The 26,182-nt window shown below is 47.4% G+C and overlaps 1 protein-coding gene across 4 annotated transcripts in view; it reads left to right on the plus strand.

Annotated features, from left to right (window-relative positions):
- Positions 1 to 21,822, plus strand: part of P4HA2 (prolyl 4-hydroxylase subunit alpha 2) — a 37,092-nt gene extending 15,270 nt beyond the window's left edge. The window contains exons 6-17 of one of the 4 annotated variants that reach the window (XM_068158101.1): positions 125 to 262; positions 2,796 to 3,035; positions 5,741 to 5,949; positions 6,766 to 6,942; positions 12,738 to 12,808; positions 13,493 to 13,592; positions 14,715 to 14,768; positions 17,041 to 17,100; positions 17,165 to 17,230; positions 19,786 to 19,854; positions 20,271 to 20,367; positions 21,296 to 21,822. In XM_068158101.1, the coding sequence (XP_068014202.1) occupies positions 125 to 262; positions 2,796 to 3,035; positions 5,741 to 5,949; positions 6,766 to 6,942; positions 12,738 to 12,808; positions 13,493 to 13,592; positions 14,715 to 14,768; positions 17,041 to 17,100; positions 17,165 to 17,230; positions 19,786 to 19,854; positions 20,271 to 20,367; positions 21,296 to 21,366 (1,352 nt within the window). In that variant the 3' untranslated portion in view covers positions 21,367 to 21,822. Of the gene's footprint in view, positions 1 to 124; positions 263 to 2,795; positions 3,036 to 5,740; positions 5,950 to 6,765; positions 6,943 to 12,737; positions 12,809 to 13,492; positions 13,593 to 14,714; positions 14,769 to 17,040; positions 17,101 to 17,164; positions 17,231 to 18,638; positions 18,665 to 19,785; positions 19,855 to 20,270; positions 20,368 to 21,295 lie in introns of those variants that run through there. The other 3 variants (XM_068158083.1, XM_068158080.1, XM_068158093.1) reach the window with 3 other exon arrangements.
- Positions 21,823 to 26,182: the final 4,360 nt, after the last annotated feature.

Here is a 26,182-nt window from a genome sequence, read left to right on the forward strand (position 1 = left end):
CTTTAAATCTGGTTTATTTGAACTTCAATTCCCCAAACAAATCAGATGTTTCCTCTTCTGTACTAATCTGGTACTGATATTTATGTAGACCTTGGCAGTAACATCTTTCCCTCTTGCTGCAAAGGCTTTATTGCAAATCTTACAATTCAGCGGCAGTTTTTTCCCACTGAAGAGGATGAGACTGGGGCAGCAAAGGCTCTGATGCGCCTGCAGGACACCTACAAACTGGACCCTGAAACTCTCTCTCGTGGAAATCTGCCAGGTAGGTTAAAAGGAGGTGGTGACACCCTCAAACTCTCCCCAAAAGTCCGTTTTTAGTAGTGAGATAGGACCGTGGTGCTGAGAGTCATAGTACAGTATCAGTCAGGGTTGGAAGGGACCACAAGGATCATCTAGTTCCAACCCTCCAGCTATAGATCAGGGTGGCCAGAGCCTCATCCAGCCTGCTCTTAAACACCTCCAGGGATGGCGCCTCAACCACCTCCCTGGACAACCCATTCCAGGGCTTCACCACTCTCATGGTGAAGAACTTCCTCCTCACATCCAGCCTGAATCTCCCCACCTCCAGCTTCATTCCATTCCCCTTAGTCCTATCACTACCTGAGATCCTGAGAAGCCCTTCCCCAGCCTTCCTGTAGGCCCCCTTCAGATACTGGAAGGCCACAATTAGGTCACCTCGGAGCCTTCTCTTCTCCAGACTGAACAGCCCCAACTCCTTCAGTCTGTCCTCACAGGAGAGGTGCTCCAGCCCTCTGATCATCCTCATGGCCCTTCTCTGGACACCTTCCAGCATGTCCATATCCCTCTTGTAATAGGGGCTCCACAACTGGACTCAGTGCTCCAATATGTCCATATGACATAAGTGCATGAGGGTGTATCTACTTTGGCACTTGGAGAACAACCTTGAGGCTGTTCCTACCAGGTCTACATTGACCAGCTCCAGCACAATTCTTTTAAAAGAAAATGCTTCCTTTTTTCATAATCACTGCACTAAAACTAAAAAGGAGGACACATTTTCTTGTGCAAGTAAATGCTGTTGGTTCTTCCTCTCCCCAATAAGGGAAGGTGATGTTCCATAATTGCTTGCTTGATGGTTCTTGCAAAGCTTGGCTCTGTTCTTGCTTGCTGTGGTCTTCATTGAGGCATCAGTTAAAGCACTTTGCTCTCTGGAGGCTACGAAGATGCTGAGAAGCCTGGAGCACCTCTTTGAGGAGGAAAGGCTGAGAGCCCTAGAGTGTTTGGGCCTGCAGAAGGGCAGCCTGAGAGGGGATCTGATCAATGCCCAGCAAGAGCTAAATGGTGGGGGGGCAAGAGGATGGGGTCAGACTCTTCTCAGTGGTGTCCAAGGACAGGACAAGGGGCAGTGGGCACAAACAAGAACCCAGGAGGTTTCTCTTCAACTTGAGAAACTTTGGTGTGAGGGTGCTGGAGCCCTGGAGCAGGCTGCCCAGAGAGGTTGTGGAGTCTCCTCCTCTGGAGAGATTCCAAACCCATGTGGACGTTGTGATCCTGAGCACCCTGCTGTGGGTGCTGTGCTTTAGCAGGGAGCCTGGACTGGATGACCTCCAGAGGTCCCTTCCAACTCCCCACCATGCTTGGACTCTGTTCTCTCTGGGAAATGGTAACTAATGGGTTTTGCTAAAGATGTTTTGGAAGGTGCAGAGATGTGTTGTGAGGCTTCAGAGTTCTGGCAGTCTTGATGAGTGTGTGTTGATGCTTCTCATGAGATGCTCAGTGAAGCAGGTTATGCTTGCTAGCCACACACTGTTTACAAACTGAATAGGCTTCATTCTAGTGTGGGTAGATGAGCTGACAAAACAGTTCTGGTGCTTAACAATTAGGTTATTAACAATGAGCTGAAAATGAAGTCTTGTCTGTGCATCTGCTGAGCTGGAGCTACCCAAACCAGTGCACAGTTAGTCAGTGGATACCCTGTTTGTATAAATAACCATCAGGTTGCTTATGCACAAATTTGCATCGCCTATCTTAGGCTTCTGATCATCTTAACAGCGTTAATTTGTAGGTACAGTGAAATCTGTGAAGCTGTTAAGTCTGCTCTGCTTTTGACTACAACAGGATCTTAACACTGCTTTCTGTGTTAAATTCCTCTTGGCTTCCAAAGGAATAATGCCACAGAGCTATGAGAGAATTTGGGCTTTAATTCTGAAAGTGATCATTTTGGTGCAGAACCAAAATCAAATACTGTCAAAGCATTGTCTTCTAGAAGCCCTTTGGATGATGAAATTTTTACAGATCACAGAATGGTTTGGTTCCCTTCTGAACTTAAAGATCCTCTAGCTCCAATCCCCTGCCGTGAGCAGGAACACCTTCCACTAGCCCAGGCTGAGCAAGGTCTCGTCCTCCAGGCAGGGGGCATCAACAACCTCCCTGGGCAACCTGCTCCACTGTCTTGCCACCCTCACTGGAAAGAATTCCTAATCTCCAGTCCAAATCTGCCCTTCTCAAGCTTCAACCCGTTCCCTCTTGTCCTATTTACAAGTCCTTGTAAAAGGTTCCTTCCCAGTTTTTTTTTTACACCCCCTTCAGGTACTGGAAGGCTGTTCTAAGGTCTTCCTGGAGCCTTCTCTTCTCCAGGCTGAAGAACCCAAGCTCTCTCAGCCTGTCCCCATAGGGGAGGTGCTCCAGCCCTCTGATCATCTTCATGGTACTCCTCTGGACCTGTGCCAGCAGTTCCATCATGTCCTTGTGATTTCCTCAGTGTGACCCATGTATTTGAAGACAAAGATGTTTCTTTTTGGATTGCTTAAAAATATCTCTTTGGTTTTTTTTTTTAGGCACAAAGTACAGATCCACCTTGACAGTAGGTGACTGCTTTGGCATGGGGAAGACTGCTTACAACGATGGGGACTACTACCACACAGTGCTCTGGATGGAGCAAGCCTTGAAACAGCACGACGAGGGGGAGGACACAACAGTCAGCAAAGTGGAGATCCTGGATTATCTCAGCTATGCTGTTTTTCAGTTTGGGGATTTACACAGAGCCATGGAGCTGACCAGGCGCCTCATATCTCTTGGTAAGGGGGGAAAAAGCCACCCACCTGTTCTAGTGCTGGAGAATGTTGCCAGCAACAGAGCCCAGAGCAGTCATGGCCCATGTGTACTGGTGAGCTGAGTGGAACATCTCCTGCCAGATGATGTGGAATAGGCAGAGGTCTTGGGGGAAAAAAAAAGAGAAATCCAGTTTGGTTGTACATGAGGTAGTACAGGTGAGGGGTTAACCTGCAGGAAAGCAGCTCTGCAGAGAAGGATCTGAGAGTGCTGGTGCACAAGTTCACTGTGAGCCAGCAATATGCCCTTGTGGCCAAGAAGGCCAATAGTCTCCTGGGATGCATTCAGATGAGTGTGGCCAGAAGGTCAAGGGAGGTTATCTTCCCCCTTTAATCTGTTCTAGTGAGGCCACATCTGGAGTCCTGGGTCCAGTTCTAGACTCTCCAGTTCAAGAGAGACAGGGAGCTACTGCAGAGAGTCCAGTGGAGGTTACAAAGGTGCTGAGAGGCCTGGAGCATCTCTGAGAAGAGATGGTTTAGAGGTTGTCTTAAGTGAAGATTTGGGCAGAGTGCTGTATCTTCTGTGAAGTCCAACTGACTTTGCATATTCTTCTCTTACTCCTCAGCACAGGTACTCTGATGCTAGAAGAATGCTCTGCTTGAGATTTTAATTTATTTGACTGTTCTATCTGTTTCTAGTTTTCTCTCAGCTAAACAAATAAAGACTCTGCCTGCTTCTTGCACTGGAAAGGTTTAGCCTCCCTACTTAGTGTTGTCATCTCCTGTTCTGCATTTGTATGGTGTTCTAATCAGCTGTGGCTCTTGATTAAGATGTTAGCTGCATCCTGAGTGTGGGTGAAGCTTTTCTGTTGGAAAAAAAATAGCTGTCTAATTTCTGCAGGCACTGGAACTCAGATGGAAGTCTCCAAGGGTATGGATGTGTCTAGCTCCTTCTGCACTGATAGCAGAATGCAAATTCTTATCAGCACCAAACAGCAGAACAGAGTTGGCAGTCCCTCTGGGAGTAGCAGCTTCCTCTCCTCTGGGCTCAACTTCCTTATCTGGCCACTATTAGCCTGTGCTCTGAGTGGTGACCTCAGTGGCCTCCTGGGTTACTTAAATGAGAGAAACACAATAAGCTTGGGAGGGTCAGAAGGGAAAGAGACTGTTCTAGGTGCTGGTGTCTAAAAGCACTGGGAATTGTGCCTTCTTACTTGTGCTGGGTAAAGATTATGCTGTTTTTATTGATTTGTAGAATGGTTTGGGTTGAAAGGGACTTCAAAGATCATCTAGTTCCAAACCCCCATCATGAGAACCTTCCACTAGATTGGGTTGCTCAAGGCCTCATCCAACCTGGCCTTGAATATCTCCAGGGAGGAGACAGCCATAATTTCCCTGGGTAACCTGTTCCCATGTCTCATCATCCTTACTGTAAAGAATTTCATCCTAATCTCCAATCTAAATCTCTCCTTTTGCAGCTCAAAGCCATTGCTCCTTGTTCTATCACTACAAGCTCTTGTAAGAAGTTCTTCCCCAGATTTCTTGTAGGCCCTTTCCAGGTACTGGAATACCACTATAAGGTCTCTCTGGAGCCTTCTCTGGCTTGAACAGCCACAGTTCTTTCACCCTGTCCCCATAGGAGAGGTGCTCCAGCCCTCTGATCATCATGGTGGTCCTCTGCACCTGCTCCAGCAGTTCCATGTCTCTCATACCAATGTTGTTAATAAACCTCTAATGATAGTTCCACTGATGTACACAGGAGGTATCCTGCAGGAATCATGAGCATGTGCTAGACATGCACAGATGGATGTGTGGGTGGACTGTTAAGTGCTAATACACATCTCTTGGCTTCCTGATTTTGCAGGAGGGCTTTGGAACTGCAGGCTGTGGCTGGGACTCCATCACAGTCCTTGGTCAAAGTGTGGTGGTGGTGCAGCATAGATAAGTACAGTGGAGGAAAGGGCTGCAACAAGTAGATGAGCTCTCTATAGTCTGCTCATCAAGGGCAGAAATGGGCAGGGGAGATTTAGGCTGGACATTAGAAGAAACTTCTTCACTAGAAGGGATTCTCAAACGCTGGAACAGGCTCCCAAGGAAGGTGGTTGAACCTCCATCCCTGGAGGCGTTTAAAAGCTGCAGAGATGTGGTGATGAGGGACGTGGTTTAGCCCCAGGCTTGGCAGAGTGTAGAGTGGTTGGAGTTTGCAGTGCTTAGCTTTGCAGGCTGTGTTCCCCTTGCATCAGGGTGGTTGAGCTTGTTGGGAGGTTTTGCCTTCTGTGAAGCTGTGTTTTCAAGAGAAAATTAGCAGTAGTTCTGTCCAGGCTTGTGATCTGGCCTCTTACCTTTAGACAGAAAGCCAGCTCTTAGCTGTGCCCCTTAAAGGTTGTTGAAAAGGTCCCTTTCAAGTGAAACTATCCTATGATTCTGTAGAAGTTGAGAGCACAGGAGGGACATGGAGGTGAAAGTCTACTTTCCTTCTCTCTGGGATGCAGGTGTTGTGATCAGCCTTCCCTTTGAGAGGTTCTCTCAGACTCTGCCTACCTCCCCTCTGCACAGACAAACTTCTCAGTGCTGGCTTTCAGTGCAAACTGGAGCCAGTGCCTCTTGGTTGGCTGGTAGTGCTTTAAGAAGGGGAGAGAATTCCTGCTGACTCCAGACTAAGACTTGTTTATAGTAAGGGTTCTTGAGGCTGCATGAATCACTGCTGCTGGGCTTTTTCTTTCTCAATGAAGACAGTACCCATGAGCGAGCAGGCAGCAATCTGCGGTACTTTGAGAAGCTGCTGGAGAAGGAGAGAGAGGAGGAAGAGAAAGAGAAGTCAAACAAGACCATGCCAACTACAGAACCGGTGGTGCAAAGCGGTGCTTACGAGAGGCCTCTCGACTACCTGCCGGAGCGTGATATCTACGAGGCCCTCTGCAGAGGCGAGGGGGTGAAAATGGTAAGAGAGAGGCAAGGCTTTGCAGGCTGTGCTCCCCTTGCATCAGGGTGTTGAGCTTGCTGGGAGGCTTTGCCTTCTGTGAAGCTAGTTTTTCAAGAGAAAGTTAGATGTAGTTTTGCCCAGGCTTGTGATTTGGCCTCTTACCTTTAGACAGAAAACCAGTTCTTAGCTGCGCCCCTTAAAGGTTGTTGAAAATTAGTCTTCTTTGTCTATTCAACTGTTTCAAATGCTGGCTGAACCAATATGCCAGCAGGCTTTTTCCACTGAGAGCTGGTTATACTTTACCAAGTTCTGACTTGCTTTATTCCTTCTCTCTTTACACCTTAGACTTTTGTTTTGACCAGCCAGCCTCCAGTATCTCGTATCGTAGAATTGGTTTGGTTGGAAGAGATCTCTAAGATCATCAAGTCCAACCTAAGGCCACCACAGCCATCTCTCTACAACCATGAATTCAGATCTCAGTGTAGGGAAAGGAATCCACCTACTCCATCTGCACAGTCTTCATTCTGTGAAGCAGACTTTCTTTACAGCTGGCTGTTTGTGTAATTATGTCCTCAATCTGTAACCCCTTATGGTTTAGCTCTCCTCAAGGTTAATGTTTCAGATGTTGCTCAGTGTTATCCTGAGTGGCAGATGTTGGTTTATTTGCAGTAATTGCAGGATCACTTCATGCTTGCCTCTGAAACTTGCTGGTCAGCTGATGGCTTTTGCAGCGTGTTTGGAAGGGAGCCTGTTTTGTTGTGTCTGGCCTGGTTTCAGTTCAGGAAGTGTTTGAGCAAACAGTGGGGGTCTTGTTGGTTTTTGTTTTGTTTCCAGACACCTCGAAGACAGAAAAGGCTGTTCTGCAGGTACCATGATGGAAACAGAAACCCTCACCTGCTCATAGCTCCCTTCAAGGAGGAAGATGAGTGGGACAGCCCTCACATCGTCCGATACTATGAAGTCATGTCTGATGAAGAAATTGAGAAAATCAAGCTACTAGCCAAGCCAAGGGTAAGCTTCCCCTTTTTCCATCTCACTGCTCATTCCATGCTTTTAAGCTCTATTAGATGGGCAGAGGATTTGAAAGATCTGGTTTCAGACTACAGATGGTACACTGCACCTGTGTGCCTAAGAGAAACAGTTTCCAAACTGCTTGGTGATGCCCAGGCTCCTGAAGGTATTTATGCATTGTTGCACTTCCTTTGCAAAGTTCTCAGTAAATGGCTTAGAAACCTTTCAGGAAACCAGGGCCTTAGACCTGCAAAGGTGGATGACTGGCTGGTTTACAGTCATAGGAGTAGTGTCCAGTAGGCTTTAAGTCTGCCTTTTGAAATGGAGCCAAACTTCAGAACATCGAAACAGCTGAAATACCAACAGAGGTGGGAAGAAACAAAGTGGTTTGCTCTTTGTTTTCTGGGTTTTTTGTTTGTTTGTGCTAGAATAATATCAAGAAATTTGGGGTTGCTTTTTTCCTTCAGTATCCTGGAATCCACTACTGCTGTTCTAAACCATCGTCTAGACAGGCATAGAGGCAGGCTTTTGCTATGCCATCATGCATCCAGAAGTTGGAACTGTAAATGCAATGTTCTCCTGAAGCCACACACAGCTCATTGGCATTAATGTGATACAGTTAACACAGAGTGGAGAAATCATTTGTGCTCTTAAGTAATTCCCAATCTGGGACACTGGTGAAGGACAGAGTACTTGTAAAGATGAATGTGCAATGCAGTCATTCTCCCACAGCACTTACTGCTGGCTTTTCCACCTAGACAGCTGTCTGTTGGGCAGCTGTGACTGCTTCACAGAATCCCAGCATGGTGGGGGTGGGAAAGGACCTCTGGGGATCATGCAGTCCAACCTCCCTGCTAAAGCAGGGGCACCCACAGCAGCTTGCCTAGGATCATAATGGCCAGGTGGGTTTGGAATCTCTCCAGAGAAGGAGACTCCACAACCTCTCTGGGCAGCCTGTTCCAGGGCTCTGGCACCCTTACACCAAACAGGTTTCTCCTTATGTGGAGATGGAACCCATTGTCCTGTCACTGGGCACCACTGGCAAGAATCTGTCTCCATCCTCTTGCTGAGCATTGCTCAGATCCCCTCTCAGGCTGCTCTTCTCCAGGCTCAACAGCCCCAGGTCTCTCAGCCTTTCATTCTCACAGATGCTTCAGGCCCCTCAGGATCCTTGTGGCCTCTGCTGGACTCTCTCCAGTAGTTCCATCTCTGTGCTAGGTGTAGATCCAGCAGGAGAGCAGCAGGTTTGAATGGGAGCCACAGTTTTGATGCAGTTACTTCTTACCCATGGCTTGAATTCCAGTGACTCTGCACCCAGTGAAGCAGCTGCTTAATGCAGAGCTAGTCATTACCTTGTCTGATTTTTCTGGAGGTAGAATTTCCTTGCTAACTGCTTTCTTTCAGGCCCAAAGGTATGGCAGTGTGATGTCAGCAGATGCTGCAGCTGTTGTCAGGTCTGAGGCAGCTGTGAAATGGAAAGCTTCTGTTCTTCCCAGATGAATGGTACACTTTAGCACTCCTCTGGCTACGCTGAGAAATGTGGTACTAACATACCAGTCAAGAATCCCTCCTCTGTGTGTATTTCTAAATGTAAACATAAATAGTTGGCCACAGACTGAGAAATTGATGCTTCCTAAGAACATTATTCATGTGGGATGTTTGCAGAGCTGGATTTCTGTGACTGCCAGGCAGCTATGGGAATGCTGGCAGAACACTCCTGTCTCTGTGAGCACTCTCACCTCCATAAATGGAGACTTTTTCCTATTACATCATACTACAAAACTTCAAAAGCCTGAGATCAAATGGAAAGTCAGCTGAAGCATATCACTTAATTTACTCTATCAAATTAAGCACATTCTAAACAAGGCACCCTTTTTTTTTTGCTTGGTTTTCTCTTTCTCCTCAAAGTTTTAGGGCTCCAGCTTAAGTGGCTGGAGAGCTGCCAGAGAGGGACCTGGGGGTGCTGATTGACAGCTGCCTAAACATGAGCCAGCAGTGTGCCCAGGTGGCCAAGAAGGCCAATGGCATCCTGGCCTGCATTAGGAATAGTGTGGCCAGCAGGAGCAGGGAAGTCATTGTGCCCCTGTACTCTGCATTGGTTAGGCCACACCTTGAGTCCTGTGTCCAGTTCTGGGCCCCTCAGTTTAAGAAGGACATTGAGACACTTGAACGTGTCCAGAGAAGGGCAACAAGGCTGGGGAGAGGCCTTGAGCACAGCCCTGTGAGGAGAGGCTGAGGGAGCTGGGATTGTTTAGCCTGGAGAAGAGGAGGCTCAGGGGTGACCTCATTGCTCTCTACAACTACCTGAAGGATGGTTGTAGCCAGGAAGGGGTTGGTCTCTTCTTTCTAGCAACCAGCACCAGAACAAGGGGACACAGTCTCAAGCTGCACCAGGGGAAGTTTAGGCTGGAGGTGAGGAGAAAGCTCTTCAGAGAGAGTCATTGGTCATTGGAATGTGCTGCCCAGGGAGGTGGTGGAGTCACCGTCCCTGGAGGTGTTCAAGAGGGGACTGGATGTGGCACTTGGTGCCATGGTTTAGTAATGAGGTCTGTGGTGCCAGGTTGGACTCCATGATCTTTGAGGTCTCTTCCAGCCTTGGTGGTACTGTGATACTATGAGTTTGTTCACTGAGATTTGCTTGTTACTCATTTCAGAGGGAGTCTTTGTGTAACTGGTTGGTGTAGGAATAGGTAAATGCTGCAGTGTTAAGGTTCAAATGCAAGTTTTCAGTTAAAGCAACCATTTTATAGCCCTTTTTTACCACATCTGTCTATAGCTCAGCTGCCAGAACGGCTTTAAATTCTGCAGGACTGCTGGAGAGCATGAAAAAAGCAAGTCCTGTGAAGAAATGATCCTGAATAAATGCAGCTTCTTTTCAGCCAGGAAATTTTAGCTGGTAATCATGGAAGCCTTCAGACAGAGCTCTGAAGCAGTGTGTTAGTTTTGGGCTCAAAGATGAGCGCTTCCTTCATTATAAAGTGCAAGAAAGTTCTGCTTTTAGTTCCAGGCACTTTTTAACGTTATCTGCAGCTTAGACTTGCCAATGCCTTTTTTGTTTTGTAGAGGCACAACATCTGTGCCTGACTGGGGAGCTTTATTCAAGTTGGTTTTCATACTTGTTTTGCAACATGCAGTCCCTTCTGCTCCAGTTCCAAAAGGCAGTTCCAATTTTTCAGGCAATACGTAAGAGCTGACTGGGAAGGGTCAAGAGAATTCTGAACTGTATTGATGTGGATTGGGGCAGGCCTGCCATGGAGGTATGAGAAACTTAAACCCCAAAATTCTGGGGTTTGCCTGCAATACAGGCATGCCTGGACTAGCAAAAATGTGAATATCTTTGCACTCAATGCTAGAGGATTTCAGCTATGCAGAATGTCAGGAGGGAAAGCCAACACAGCTACACACAGACTAAGAGGAAGGCTGAGTGAGGCTCTGAGCAGTGTTACTGCTGATTCCTCAAAGCTCAGCAAATGCCTCTTAGAAGACTGCTCTCTGCACCCAGAGAGAGGGAGCCTCATAGGCAGTTGGCTAGACCAAGTGAGATATAGATTGTACTCTGCACTAGCAAGGCCACATCTGGAGTACTGGGTCCAGTTCTGGGCTTCACAGTGCAAAAATATGAAAGACCTACTGGAGAGAGTCCAGCAGAGGCTGCAAAGATGCTGAGGTACATGGAGTGTCTGTGTGAGGAGGAAAGGCTGAGAGTCCTGGGGCTGTTCTGCCTGGGGAAGTGCCGCCTGAGTGGGGATCTGATCAATGCTCAGCAAGAGGCTGGGGCCAGACTCATGTCAGTGGTGCCCAGGGACAGGACAAAGAGCAGTGGGTACAAACTGGAACCCAGGAGGTTCCATCTGAACATGAGGAGAAACTTCTTTGGTGTAAGGGTGCTGAGGCCCTGGAGCAGGCTGCCCAGAGAGGTCATGGAGTCTCCTTCCCTGGACAGATTCCAACCCCCCCTGGCTATTGTGATTCTGGGCAAGCTGCTGTGGGTACCCTGCTTTAGCAAGGGGTTTGGAACTGGGTGATCTGCAGAGGTCCCTTCCAGCCCTCATTGTGCTGGGATTCTGTGTATGTTAAATGAAGAAGGCTGCCTATTGGGGAAAAGGAGATCTGGAGTAACATGAATGCAGTCAGGTTTATTTGAGTTCTGGTTTGTTTAGATCAGCTGCTAGGTGGAGAAAGGAAGTGGGCATAAACAAGCTTGAAAATGGCAGCAGAAGGAAATCTTTGGGAAGCTAAATTATATGCCCAAAGCTGTGCTTCACTGTACAAGTGAAGAGCAATGTTCAGTCAGCCTGGTTCATCTCTTAAGATTTATGCAGGAGAAATGTGGAATAAAATAACAGTGAGTCAGAATTGCAGCAGCAGCTGTGCCAGGAACTCTTGTATGGGGACAAGACAGCTGACTTGGATTGTAAAGCTGGCTGGAAACTTGTTTGAGAAAAACTGAAGGAAATAATGACTGCATGCTCTGTAGAAAATCCAAATGAAAAGGCCTTCTGTGACCTGTAATTAAGTGGAAGGAAGGAGACATGATTTAAGGTGTTTGTGGTTTGCAGGAGTTAAATTTAAATGTGGTCTGAGCCCAGGCAAAGAAAGGAGTGTCCCAGCTCATGTTCTCAGCTGCAAGTATAAAACCAAAGTGACCCGCTGTTGGGCTGGCAGCAATCTGTCACTTTGACACCACAGCAAACATGAGCAGTTGTGCCAAGTTCCAGATTTGTCCTACAGATGATGTGGCCTGAGGGTGGTGATGCATCACCTGCTGTTTAAAACACATAGGTGAACTGTGCCTATGCAGGGTTACCTTCACAACCCACTAACAGATCTCCAGCTGGCTCTGAGTGAGACGTTCCAGGCCTTTTCCATCTACAAAATGAGCACAGTGGTGTTGAGTTGCCCTCATGAGTTTTCTGCCATTGTGGATCTGCTTGCTCCATCATTTGTAACTCATTCTGTAGGAGTTGTCACTTGTTCTTCGGCTGAGAATGAAGTTGGGGTTTTGCAGTCCCCATAAGGAGCAGGCTGGTTGAATTTAAGGAGTGTCTAATGAAATGCTGGAACAGGTTGGCCAGGGAGGTGATGGAGGCCTCATCCCTAGAGACAGTCAAACTTTATGGGGCTTTGAGCAACCTCTTGTAGTTAAAGATGTCCCTTGGTCACTGCAGGGGAGTTGGACAAGAAGGTCTGTAGGGGCCTCTTCCAACCCAATACATTCTATGATCCTCTCTTTGCCAAGAGCTTTGGCTTAGTATGTTGTTAACTGTTCCCTCTTGCTAACATTGACTCCAGCTGTCTTAAAATACCTTCACAGCTTGTTTCAGGGTAGATATTAGGAAGAGATTCTTCCTCATGAGGGCAGTGAGATCCTGGAGCAGGTTTCCCAGAGAAGTTGTGGATACTCCAAGCCTGGAAGCAGTCAAGGCCAGGTTGGAGGGAGCCTTGAGCAACCTGGTCTTGTGGGAGGTGTCCTTGCCCATGGCAGGGGGTTGGAACTAGGCTATCTTTCAGGTCCCTTCCAACTCAGCCCATTCTATGGTTTAGTGAATATCATGTCTTGTGCAGTCAGTCAGACTCTTCCTGGGGTCACGTGCAGGTGATGGATGGCACTTGTGTTCCTGCTTGCACTGTACCCTAGCATGAAATCAGAACAAACTCTAGGCTGGAGCTGTAAGTGTCATCCAGTGCTGTGTTGAAGTTGGGCAGATCAGGTGTTGCCTTTGGTAGAGATGAAGAGAATTGTTTGCTAACCTGTAGCTGATGTTTCTTCCCCCTTGGGATTTTTTTTGACGCAGCTGGCACGCGCCACAGTCCGTGATCCCAAAACCGGAGTCCTTACAGTGGCCAGCTACAGGGTATCCAAAAGGTAAGCGTGGGAAAGGGGCTTGTGCTGAACAGCTGTCATCTGCCACCTACACCTCAACACTTGCACACAGCAAAAGCTTGCACGACAAGTGAATACTGTGTCCAGTTTGGGGCTCCCTGGTTCAAGCAGGACAGGGACTTCTGGAGAGGGTACAGCAAAGGGCTATGAAGATGCTGAGGGGACTGGAATGTCTCTCTTGTGAGGAAAGAATGAGAGAATTGGGGCTTTTTAGTCTGGAGAAGAGCAGACTGAGGGGGATCTCATCAATGATTAGAAATCCATAGAGGATGGGTGTCAGGAGGATGGGACCAGGCTTTTTTCAATAGTGCCCAGTGGCAGGACAAGGGGTAGTGGACACAAACATTAGAAGCTAAACATGGGGATGAACTTCTTTAGGTTGAGGGTGATGGAAAAGGCTGCAGAGAGGTGATGGAGTCTCTCTCTGGACACTTCCAGGACCCAGCTGGATGTTTGCTTGTGTGACCTTCTGTAGGTGACCTGCCTTGGCAGGGGGGTTGGACTTGATCTCCAGGGGTCCCTTCCAACTCCTACCGTTCTGTGAAATCTCTGGAATGGCTCTCTTTGGCCATCTGACTGACTCCCACGAATTATTCTGCCTTGGGAAATGGGTTGTGGTGGCTGCCATCCCAAACATAATATGTTTCAATCCTTCCCTTGGCCTAGCTCCTGGCTGGAGGAAGATGATGATCCTGTTGTGGCCAAGGTCAATCAACGAATGCAGCAAATCACAGGGCTAACAGTGAAAACAGCTGAACTGTTACAGGTTGGTACACTTGCGTCAGGTTTCATCCTGGGGAAATTAGCTGCTGGCCAGGGTGGTCTGGTACTTGTGCAGAGAAAATCACAGGCTGGCTGTTAGCAGTGTCTCTTAGGGGTTGTGTTGTCTGACTACAGACACAGAGCAGGTCATTAAAGTGTTTCTGAAGTGTGAGGTGTTCCCAGCTGCTGCTGGCTGTAAAGACTTGGAGGTGGATGCTCTACCTTCGTGTGTCAGTGTGGGGATATCAAAGAAACAGAAGATGACTTTGTGCAGCAATCTTTGATTTGCCAGTTTGTTTTAAGGGAACTACCTGCCACTTCCTTCCAAGTGTGCAAAAGCTGAGCCTCCACCCTAGCTGAATCTTTCAAAGACCCAAATATTTTTGAGTCCTGCCATAATCTCAGGAACTTTGGCTGTCTGTTGGGGAGAGGTAGGAGAGCAGAAGTGGTACAGCCCTGCCAGAGTAGCTGTACCTTAACCTGTTCACTGCTGCTGTTCCTCCTTAAATTCCTGCTTTAATGCTCACTTAAAGTCCTGTTGATTCTTGGGTATCCACACAAATCACATAATTGTGTAGCAACCTGGGAGAGAGACTTAAGACAGGCTCAGAGTGAGCAAACCATGATGTGATCTTCAGCTAAAGTAAGTGAAGTGATGTTTTTAAGCTGCTTTGAGCCTTGTGTGTTCCCAGATGGGCAAGTAACAGAGACAACAGATGTGGCACAATTCAGTGCTGTCTCCTCGTTAGGACTCGGATACTGGAGAACTACATGCACTCAGTTGTCTCCTTCAGAAGTGGAAACAAGAGTGTGGTCAAACTCTTGCTGTTCATTCATGTTAAACAACTGCAGTGATAGAGTGCTGCCACTGAGAAGCATTTGATACTGAGGAACACTCTCAGCAAAACCCTTGAACTGGGAAAGGAAGAGAGTACTTCAGTTGTTCCTCATCTGTAGATTGCCAGAAGTGAGATACAAAGAGAAGTGAAGTGTGCTGGAGATAGCAATCTTGCCACAAAGAGCTGTTTCTCAGAGCATGTTTTGGGTTTCTGAGAGCAACTGCTTTCTCCTGCAGCAGTCATTTTGCAGTTCAGTGATCTTTATGCTTTCTTCCTCCACGCTGCAGGTTGCCAATTATGGAATGGGTGGACAGTATGAGCCACACTTTGATTTTTCTAGGGTAAGATCGCTCTTTCAACTATTTCTGGGTGGGGTAAGGAGGGAGGAGCAGTTTGTTTTGAGAGAAATAGAACCCATTTTCAGTTAAAGCCCGTAATGTATGGCCTTGTTGCATGGATGGATGATGGCTTTTGAAAAGCCTTTGCACTGCCTTCTCTGATGCTGAAAGTCCAGGAGAACAACAAACAGCTCTGCCTGCTTATCTCTGTCACCTTGGTTTCCAGCACAGTATGAGACACTGAAAGACAGACATGCAGCATTCAAATATGCTCATATGCACTTCATTCACATACTGGCTTGTGAATCTGAGTTGTTCCATCAGGCTTCTGAGTTCAGCAAGGCTGTCCAAGTCCTCCTCGAGTGGATACTTTGAAGGACTTTGCAGGAGCTGGCTGAGAAGGACACATCCTTCCACTCTCCCGTTATGGAGATCTAAGGTCATGCAGCCCTACTGGCAAAAACCCCTTAGTGTGGCTGCAGCTAGAGGGTCTGAAGAGGGTTTGTTGGTGTGGTGTCACAGTGAGCAGCTGATGGGTGTGGGATCCACACTAAGCACTAGAGGGCTCTATGTGGCAGTTAACAGCTCTGGTGTGCTGAGCAAAGAGGAGCTGGTTCTCGATTGCTGCCCTAAGCCAACGCGTGAACATGCTGATCGTACGAGGAGCTATGGTAACTGGTAATTTCAGACAAAATCCATCTGATGCTTTGGTTTCCAGTAGAACCATGACATTTCAATGGAACCTGGCTTCATTCCTGTCCCACTGACTTTTACCTGGTAGAAGGGATTGCTGCAGCCACAGCACAAACAATTTAATCCCTGTTTAAAAGAAGGAAAATGAAAAACTGCTGAACTTCAGCACTGTGGAAGCTCATGTTCGTTAGCTTTGGCCTGTGGAGACAGTTCTCCTGTTAACTTGAAGACTGCTTCATTTCCTGAGTCAAGTGAATGCTCTCAAATCCTCTTCAAAGCCTTTTGAACTCAAGGATCTCAGCCATCACATTGGCCAGGGTGAACTTCACTGTTGGATTAGGCAGCTGGGGCGTAGCTCCGCTTGGAACATAAGCCTGGCTGCAGTCATCAGCTGAGACAAGGCAGTCATGGAATGTGCCCTAGTTTTGGTCTGGTCCTCCAGGCTCTCTGTGCATCAGATTGCAGGATTGAATGCTGAGATACTGCTGTGTCTCCCTGTCTACAGATCAGCCTTGCAGCTCTTTGTTCCCTTCTCAAACAGGGACACTTTAATGGATGCACCTTGAAGGTTTTATTGGCTGCACAGAAGTCTTGTTGTTGAAGTTCAGGAGTGTGTGCCTGGACCTAAGTTTGACAGCAACAGCAGAAACCACAGGGTCCTCTACATCTCAGTGCACTTCTCTTGGCTCTTTTGAATTGAATTGGTAGAATCAAGAGTCTTGCTGCTTTGGCAAATCCATTTAAGAAAGACCTTTTATTTCTTGAAGTAGTCTTCAAGCAGATTGAACAACTGAGAGCTGGTGGCTGGGATTTTCTTTGCTGTTTGTCTTGCCTCATAGTGACTTCTTTAAATGTTAAAGACTGTTTGGTTTGTGTAGAAGGTTGCACCTTAATTGCCTCTTGGCTGAACTTCCTACTGTGAGCAATGTAAATAAACTTTCAATTGCCTTTTCTTTTGAAGGGAGGAGAGAGACACTGGCATTCTAGATGTTCTTTCCTTTTCTAAACTGGCACCACCATGATCTTGTGCTTCAACAAATCAAACTCAAAGGGTTTCCCCACAGAGTAAAGACAATTTGATCTTTTTGATGTGGTCCTTTAGTCCTAGACAGCCAACCACCTGAAAGAACTTAATCACAAATCTATGCCATTCTGCAGCTCTGCCTGCTGGCTCAGAAAGTGATTTCTCTTCTCTTCGAGTCCCTACTAAATTTACAAGACTCCAGTGAGTCCTCTAAAGCCCACTCTGAGTTTTTCACATTCACCTCAGTTGTTGACTTTGGATCCATGTCTGGTTACGGTCATGGCCTGTTGTTAACTTTGTGGCTAGCATCTGTGCCACAGGCCCTGAAAACATCTTCTCTGCCCTAAGAATTGCTTCAGCGCTGCCTCTCCTTACAGCCTTGGCATGCTGCGTGCATGCAGCTGTGCGCTGCGGCTGCAGTTGGTAATGGCTTTAATTATCCCTTTTCTACTCCCAGCTCTTTAAGTGGGGCTTAAGCACCTCTCTGCAGGGCTACCCTTGTGTAAGTCTAGCGTGAGCCTGTTTGGAACCTGGGGTTAAAGTTGTTGTCTGTTACAGCGACCCTTTGACAGCACACTCAAAACGGAAGGAAATAGGCTAGCGACGTTTCTTAACTATGTAAGTACCTCTGCCTTGTCGTCTGAGCTTTGAACTTTGCAGCTATTCTCATTTAATTTTATAGAAAGATGAGCCAGATGCTTTCAAGCGGTTAGGGACTGGAAATCGTGTGGCCACTTTTTTAAACTATGTAAGTATGATGATCCTTTGTGCCTTCAGTGTAACTCTCAGCAGCATCTCCTTGCCAGCTGGTGCCAGAGATTCTCTGGCATCTGGAAGTAGACGGTTCCTTCTTCTTTGCAGCATCAGGTGCTGTCCCCTCTGAGCTGGCAGAATTCTGGTGTGGGATGGGGGTTTAACCTCAGAGCAGAAAATTTGGGGTATAGGGCCTGGAGTCCCGGTAGAGGGAGCGTCAGAGAATGGTTGGACTAAGTGATCTTCAAGGTCTTTCCCAACCAAAATGATTCTGTGACTCCCCTTTTGGCCCCTCTCCCATGGAATCCTTGACTTCATTGGATTCCTGTTGGTGGGAGAGGAGAACTGGGCTGGCTTCCCAAAGGCAAGTGCTTGAGATACCCATGTGCTACTCTGGGAACTTGTCTATCAGCTGTTTGGCATCATATTCTTCTACCACTCTGACAGCACTTGATGTTGTGGTCTGTCAGCCTCCATTGAAGCTGTATGTGAAGCAGAGCTCTTCTGGCACATCTGCTGCTTCAGCAAATGGAGGAGACAGAGCTAATAAACTTGCTGCAACTGGGTTGCAGGTGCAGAATGGAGAGGATTCAGTAATTGCATGCGTTCCACAGCCTGCAGACCATGTACACTGCAGTCACAAACCTAGCTGCCACTGGTGCTGGTGGCCTAATGCTTTCACAGTGGTTTTCTGGCAGTATTTTTACCTGTCAACCCATGGTATCAGTAACTAGGATCAGCTAATCTTCTATGGCTGACTTTTGAGTGATATGACTTGAAATCTCAAGTGCTGTGGTGAATCATTTATGGCTGTGCTGTTATTTTGAGTGTGAAATGCAGCTCAAAACAAAACCAGGAACACTTTCAGCTTGATGTGGCAGGGAGAGGAAATGATTCTCCAAAGCTAAAATCAAAATAAGATAGGTAGGTGTGAAATACTCTGCTGCTTGAGAGGCTTCAATTCCCAGTTGTCTCAATCTGTATCTTATTTGCTTCTGAGACTTTTGGTGAAGCCTTGGTACACAGCTCTTAAAATATGGGCATAAATTACTTTGTTCTTAAAATTAAGGGGAGAAGCCCCTGAGCTCTGTCAGAGGAGAAAAGGGGAGAAAAAAAATCTGATTCCTGTGAAATCTGAGGAGAAACACTTGACTTGTTTAAAAATGTGGAGCAGCTGATTTCTATGGAAAGGTGAAGCACCTGGTTTTCTGCCAGTTGTACATGGTCACAGGCAGTTTACTGTCACGTGTAGAATACACCAGACGTGTCCCAACACCTTACTAAACAGAGTGGTTGTGTGGCTCAGCCGTAGGCATAAACTTGCCAAGTTGCATGCAGCTGCTTTCTAGTTGGAAGGGGCAAAAACCTGTGCACCTATGGCATCTCATGCCCTTTTATTGTAGGTACCAAGCAGGAGGACACCAGAGTGGTAATGACATCTGCTTTAAACAGAAATCCAAGTTACAATAGAGAATCTGGGGGCTTGGGGAGTGCATTCCTTGTAGTGGTGAAGTTTAAATGTGGTGGGAGCTGGATCTGACTCATTTCATTAGAATCTGTTCCAAAACTTCCTGAAATCAGTGGAAAGGCAAATTTTAGCAGGAGTTTTTCCAGGAACTCTGAATTTTGAATCAAATCTAGAGTTCATAGTGAATCCATCCTTACTGATGAATTCAGCTAGGGTTAAAGGACTTGTGGTAGGATGAGATGCAGTGGCTTTAAGATGGAAGAGAGGAGATCAGGAAGAAATTCCTTGTACTGAGGGTGGTGAGGCACTGGAACAGGTTGTCCAGGGAGATTGTGGATGCTCCCTCCCTGGAGGTGTTTGGGGCCAGGTTGGATGAGGCCTTGAGCAACCTGGGCTAGTGGGAGGTGCCTATGGCAGGAAGGTTGGAACTAGGTGGTCTTTAAGGTCCTTTCCAGCCCATTCTATCCCAGTGTAGAGGGGCAAAGCATGAACGTAGATGCTGTTCTTCAGACTTGCATATCTGAAGGTTTAATACACATAGCTGTTAGACAGCTTCAGGTGCTTTATGCATCACTGGTGAGCATAGAAACAGTGCAGCAAGGGAGGTTTGCTAATAGTTTGGGGTAGTGTTTTGAAGTGGTTGACCAAGCTGCATAAACTACAGGATGGAAAGCAGTGCCAAAGGCATGGTTTGAATTTCTGAGGAAGCATGTGGTTTTACAGCCACTTAGTTGTTTTCCTACGTGGATCAGAAGCTGGGATGGAATTCTTGAAACTGATGTACGCTGAAGTAGTCTCCTTTGCTCTAGAGCATTAGCTTGACTCTGCAGGTACTCAGCTTCTTAGGGCTAATTGTTTGTGCAGCAGATTGTGTACAGTCTAGACAAAGTATTGAAGAGAAGTCATTAGCTGAACACAAAAGCTTCAGCAGCAGGTCCTGTTTGTTCTGCAGTCCTTGCTGGTTGAAGTGCATCTTTTTCTCATCAGGTGCAGACAGAAATCTGTCAGGGCTTTTGTGGGACTTGAGGGACTGTGTGTGCCAAAAGCATTGTAAATAAACAGACTGTGTTTTGTTTTCTCAGATGAGTGATGTAGAAGCTGGAGGAGCTACAGTTTTCCCAGATTTTGGGGCAGCAATATGGCCCAAGAAGGTAAAGTTCTTTGTGTGTTGCTTGGTTTCTTCCCCTCTCCTGTTCCTGTCTTGTCTTCAGCATGGTCCTGGGTTCATTAAAAGTCGCTAACGTGACAAAGCTGACTGACAGGCTGCTGTGTTTTGGGGCAGCTGGAGCTGATCTGGTGGACTCTGGGGCTGCTTCCTCTCTGAACAGATTCTGGGTCGAGCTGCTGTTAATAAAACCCTCTTGTGTCCAGCTAGAAGTCTTTCCTCTCAACATGGCTGAATGAGAGCTGGATCTAAGGCACTTACGTGCTGTCAGTGGTGGCCTATGTTGAAGTGTTCATAGGAGCCTGCAGCTGACACTGTCAGCATTCCCCCCAGCCCTTATTGTAGCCTGGCTAATTATATTGACTGGGTTCTGACTAATCCAGGTCTGATTTCACTTTCCAGGGAACAGCAGTGTTTTGGTACAACCTTTTCAGAAGTGGTGAGGGTGATTACAGAACAAGGCATGCAGCTTGTCCAGTACTAGTAGGCTGTAAATGGGGTAAGTAATACTCAATGAAGAACAAAACCTGAAGTAAGGCAAAGCTGGTGATACTCTGAACCATTAGAGCAGTATTTAATAGGCTGGGTATTGCTATTGTCTCTCCTGCAGTCACTTGGCCATAATGACAGCTCCCACCAGCAATATCACACAGTGTTAAGCAGCTGCATTGTTCAGCTGCAGGTTTTTCTGGTGGATTTGGTTTATGTCAAGAACAGCACAAAGTATCACTTGGTTTGTGTGGTGTGTCAGCATAAGGATGACTTGAATTATACCTTGGCTAGAATCAGGTCTGTTCCTGCAAAGATTTCCAACCAAAACAGTTCTATGATTCTAAGAAAAGATCTCTAAGATCATCCAGTTCAACCATTGATGTAAGACTGTCATAGCCATTAAACCATTTCTGTCCCTGCAAGAGTGGTTAGGTGGAGTCACCATCCCTGGAGGTGTTCAGGAAATGTGTGGCCATGGCACTTGGGGACATGGTTTAATGGCTGTGGTGGTGTTGGGTTGATGGTTGGACTGGATGATCTTAGGGGTCTTTTCCAACCAAAGTGATTCTGTAATTCGAAGTGATACCAGACCCAGAATGTGCTGCTCTCTTGCTGTTGGCACCAGAGCTGTGCAACTGGAAAAGTCCTTTCTTCCCCAGCCTTTTGCATCTTCCTATGTGTTTTTTTTCTTATGGGATGGGTAGAGAAGTATAAGGAAGGATTCATAGAATGGTTTGGGTTGGAAGGGACCTTAAAGATCAGAGTTCCAACCTCCCTGGCATTGGCGGGGACAGCCTCCACTAGACCAGAGTGCTCAAGGCCTCATCCAACCTGGCCGGGCTGAGATGAGATTTTAGCTGAATGAAGCATCTGGGTTGTGGTGATGCATTGGATGCACACATGATGGTAACTAATTTTGTGTCCTTGTTCCACAGTTTCAAACAAATGGTTTCACGAAAGAGGAAATGAATTCTTAAGGCCTTGTGGGAGGACAGAGGTTGACTGAACCCCACCAGCTGCAGGCCTCTCTGTGTCTCCTTTTCTACTGTTGTTGCTTCCAGTTCATTTCTAAGAAATGATCCATCTCTTCCTCCAAGGGTCCTGGCACTTTACCCAAAATCAAAATAAAGGACAACAAAATACATGACACTTGTGAAGGAAAGCAAATGGCATTGGGTACACACTCGTGGTTTGGTTGCTGTTCTTTCCATGGCCGCCTCCTCCTTCCACCCTCCCACCTTTCTCTGTGCAGTGCTGTGGGTGAGTCAGAACATTTGGGTGCTTGGTCTTGTGCCTTTTGTACCTCAGAAGATTTTTAGATGTTAAATATTTCTTGGAACCAAAGCTTGGTTGGTTGGTGGTGGTTGTGTTTAAACAAACCCAAAGTGTCCATGTTGATGTTATTGTATTTCTATGGAGCACAAGTTTTGAAACAAAAATAAACGTTCTTTCTCTAAAGTGACTCAATTGTGTCCTTGACAGGTGTCAGTGTTTGGCTTTAGGGAGCCTTTGTTGAAGCTTTCTTGCTTTTCTTGCCCTTTTTCCTGTTGGAAATAGATAGGATCTTGGAGTGGTTCAGACTGGAAGAGACCTTTTAAGATCATGGAGTCTGGCCATTAACCCAGAACAACCCAGTCACTGTGAAACCATGACCTTCAGCACCACAGCTACACAGTGTTTTACATAAGGCTCCAGCATATGACACAGAGCTGAAGCTGGGAAGGTTTAATTGGTGTGGTGAAGTTATGGTGAGTCCTGGGAGCAGTCGGGCTGGACCAGTGGCACCTGTGGCCTTGCTGTTACTTACATTTCTCAGGCTGCTCTTCTCCAGTATGAACAGCCCCAGGGCTCTCGGCTTTTCCTCCTCACAGAGATGCTCCAGGCTCCTCAGCATCTCTGCAGCCTCCCCTGGACTCTCTCCAGCAGTTCTGTCTCTCTTGAACTGGGGAGCCTAGAACTGGACCCAGTACTCCAGCTGTGGCCTCACTAGGGCAGAGTAGAGGGAGAGGAGAACCTCCTTTGACCTGCTGGCCACACTCTTCTGAATACATTCCAGCAGCTCAATGTCATTCTTGGCCACACATGCACTGTGGTGTGCTTGTTGAGCTCTAGTTGCTAATGATACTGAAGTGAGGAGCATCTAGTCTTGAAAACAAGCTGGCTGTGGTCAGCCATAGTAGGTAGCTGTAGGAATGGCAAGGTTGTTTCCCCTAAGAGCTTCTATGACCCAGCACAGCTCAATAGCTGCTCTCTAATCTTCCAGCCTTCTTTTGCTTGCCATGAGTGCTGTGGTTGTTGGCTGGCTGCTCAGAATATTTCATTGTTGACCTCTGGTTTTCTTAGTAAAATCTCTGTGCAACATAAACTTGGGCAATGAGGAGTTTTGCTTCATGACATAGCATTCAACATCTGACAGCCTCACAGATGTGAAGAACTGAGGAGGAGCCAAAACCACAGTCTCAGCTTGGAAGGCTTTGGATTTCAGGGAGAAGAAAGATGGATGTACTTATGTGTTCTGTCAATATGGTATGTTGAGACAGATAAAGTTCACATCAGGACTCTGTCCAAAAACTCTGCACATCTCACTTGTGAAATGCTGTAGTTGGCTGGGAAGTACTATTAGCTGTGTTATCTCATAGTGAACTCTTAGAGATCATTTTCAGTTTTGTCTTTTCTCCAGGAAAACTGTAACCTATTTCATAGAATCCCTGCAGTGGGGGTTGGAGGAGGCCTCTGGAGATCATCCAGTCTAACTGCCCTCCTAAAGCAGGGCACCCACGGCAGCTTGCCCAGGATCACGATGGCCAGCTGGGTTTGGAAGCTCTCCAGAGAAGAAGACTCCACAGCCTCTCTGGGCAGCCTGCTCCAGGCCTCCTCACACCAAAGAAGTTTCTCCTCCTGCTCAGATGGAACCTGCGTTCCAGTTTGTGCCCACTGCCCCTTGTCCTGTCCCTGGGCCCCATCTTTTTGCCTCCTACCCTTTAGCTCTTGCTGAGCATTGATCAGATCCCTTCTCAGGCTGCTCTTCTCCAGGCTCCACAGCCCCGGGTTGAGAGCGAGTATGGCTTGTGGGCATTCAGTGACCTCCTGGGCATGTTTGTGTAGCCTGGCAACTTAGAGTATCTGTTCTTTCTCATTCTAGATAATGAACAGAATATGGCACTTAGCCTAAAAAAATAATCCTATGGGATTGTTTTTAGACCTACAAGGGAGTAGTTTCATGTGCTGGATCACATAACCCTTTCTCTAGCTGGGCATGGGGGGCATCTGCCAGCACGCCCCTGCTATAGGGTAAGTATTTAGGTCTTGTTTAGACTGAAGTTGTTTTCTCTTGTTCTCCTGCTAATTTTTCTCCACACTAAAAAGCCTTACTGTGGACTGCCAGTCACAGGAGCGCTTTGGGACCTTTCAGAGAGGTCTTCAGGGCACCTCTATTGTAGTGAGTCTGCGGGTGAGCTCTTTAAGGCCCTGCTCTGCAAATCACATACTGATGGAAGCAAACACTCTGTGAGCTCTCATGGAAAGATGGTCTCTTGTTGTGGCTTACATAGTCATAAGAAGAACTACCACCCCCAGCCCCTTCCAGTAATCCACATCCACTCTGAGTGTGTGGGTTTTCAACCCTGGCCTGAATACTGCTGTGTGGACACGTACTGTGTCACTGAGCTGCTATGCAGCCCTCCAGCTGGGTTAGGGAAGCACCTAAAGACTTCACCTTCAGCTGCAGGGACTCAGTGAGGAGCTTATCTTCTTTGTATCTGCATTAGAAGCTGCTTCTCTTTCCTGCTAGGATGGAAAAACATGTAAAGATCATCTATCTAATCTTCTGGGGGAAAGCTGGTACCTAGGTCAAAAAGTGTGGTGTGAGGGGAGAAAGGCTTTGGCTGTGACTAATAGAATCATTGAAGATAAAAAGGATCTAAGGTCACAGCGTCCAACTGCCAATGGACAAGGGAAGCTGGACAAGCTCTGGCACAGAGCAGCTGCTGCTGGGAAGGGACCATGCTTATCTCAGAATCACAGAATGGTTTGAGTTGGCTTTAAAAGTCATCTAGTCCAACCCCCCTGCAGTCAGCAGGGACATCTGCAACCAGAGCAGGTTCCTCAGAACCCCAATCTACCTGACTTGCCATGGTTCCAGGGACAGGCTATCTCCCACCTCTCTGGGCAACATGGAACACTGTCTCACCACCCTCAGTGGTGTAGCCACCCTCAGTCTGTAGCCAAATTCTCCCTCTTTTAGTTCAACCCATTACTCTGTCTTGTCACAAGCAGCCCTGCTCAAAAGTCTCTCCCCAGCTTTCTGATCATATCCTTTAAGCACTGGAAGGGCACCAGAAGGTCTCCTTGGAACCTTCTTGTCTCCAGAGAAGGAGAGATGAGGAAGATGTGTATGTAAAAGGCAGCATAGGCTATAGCTGTCCCTCAAGCTTCTTTCTCCTGCTCTTCCTGTAACCAGGGATGGTGTTGGGTACAGTTCAGCATAGCACAGAATGGTTTGGGTTGGAAGACACCTTAAAGATCAGAGTCAGAGAATCAGCGAGGTTGGAAGAAACATCCAAGATCATCAAGTCCAACCAATCATCCAGTTCCAACACCCCTGTCATGGACAGGGACCCTTCCCACCAGCCCAGGTTGCTCAAGGCCTCATCCAACCTGACCTTGAACATCTTCAGGAAGGAGGCATCCACAACTTCCCTGGGCAACCTGTTCCAGTGTCTCCTGACCCTGTTTCTAAAGAATTTCTCCTTAATCTCTAGTCTAAATCTCCTCTTCCTTGTCCTGTCACCATGAGCCCTTGTTAAAAGTCCCTCCCCAGCTTTCTTGTAGGTGTGCTCCTTTGGCCCAAATATGAGGAGTTCCTGTCAGGGACCCTGAAAAGAGCCAAAACCTGGCTGGGTGGGAATGTGGAGACCAATTCTATGTGTTTAGTCCTGGATCTGTTTCATCCTGCAGGGAAGAGACTGCCCAGCCTGGGTGTGGTGACGATGTGTTGGCTTAACCAGAGGTCAGCTCCTCTTTTCTCCAGTGATTCAGAGAACCCCTTCCTCAACACTCCTGTGGTTACTGAGTCTGTGCAGCCCTTTGGGAATGGCTGCCTCCTGTCCCTCTGAGATAAACCAGAAAAGGAGGATGGATCCAGTTAAGTGTTTCCAGACTGACGCAGCCCCAGGGGAAGAGCTTTAACCACTTGTGCCCTGGTGGCATTGCTGAGCGCTCTGCAAAGCAGGTGGCCATGGCTGCTGCACCTTGAGTGTGCTCACACAGGGAGATGTGTGGGCTGGGACCCCCACAGTATGGTGTGGTCACCTGGTGGTATGCTGATTTCCTCCACTTTAATCTTGTTGGATGAGGGCAAACAAATGAAAAGTTTCAGACCCAGTGAGGTGTGTGTCCTTGTTAGCCATACACACCACCTGTGGCCTTAAGCTGGCTCCTCATAACAAGTGTCACTTTACTCTGGCTCTCTGGTCTTGCTTTCCTCCACACTTGTGTTTTGGTGGCAGAAACACTGCCAAACCTACACCACACCCATGGCTACCTCAGTCCCCAGCCTGCAGCAGCTCTGCAGTCCTCACCCTGGGAGGAGCACTCACCACATCTGCCTGTGGCATGCCTGACTTGCAGGGCTCCTTACCATGCAGCGTCTGATCTGCTTCCAGGGGGGCTTTCCCCAGCTCCTGCAGCAGCTGGGAACACGTGGGCTTTCTCTGGATGAGATGGTGGCAACCGGATCCAACACACTGCAGCTCAGCCTCTCAGACTCTGGGTTGGGAAGGAGCCATTCTGAGTTATCATACAAAGCAGCTGAGGTCATCAAG

The sequence above is a fragment of the Melanerpes formicivorus genome, unplaced genomic scaffold (assembly GCF_026170545.1).
Source record: "Melanerpes formicivorus ecotype bairdi unplaced genomic scaffold, bMelFor1.0.p_v2 SCAF_2, whole genome shotgun sequence".
Lineage (NCBI taxonomy): Eukaryota > Metazoa > Chordata > Aves > Piciformes > Picidae > Melanerpes > Melanerpes formicivorus.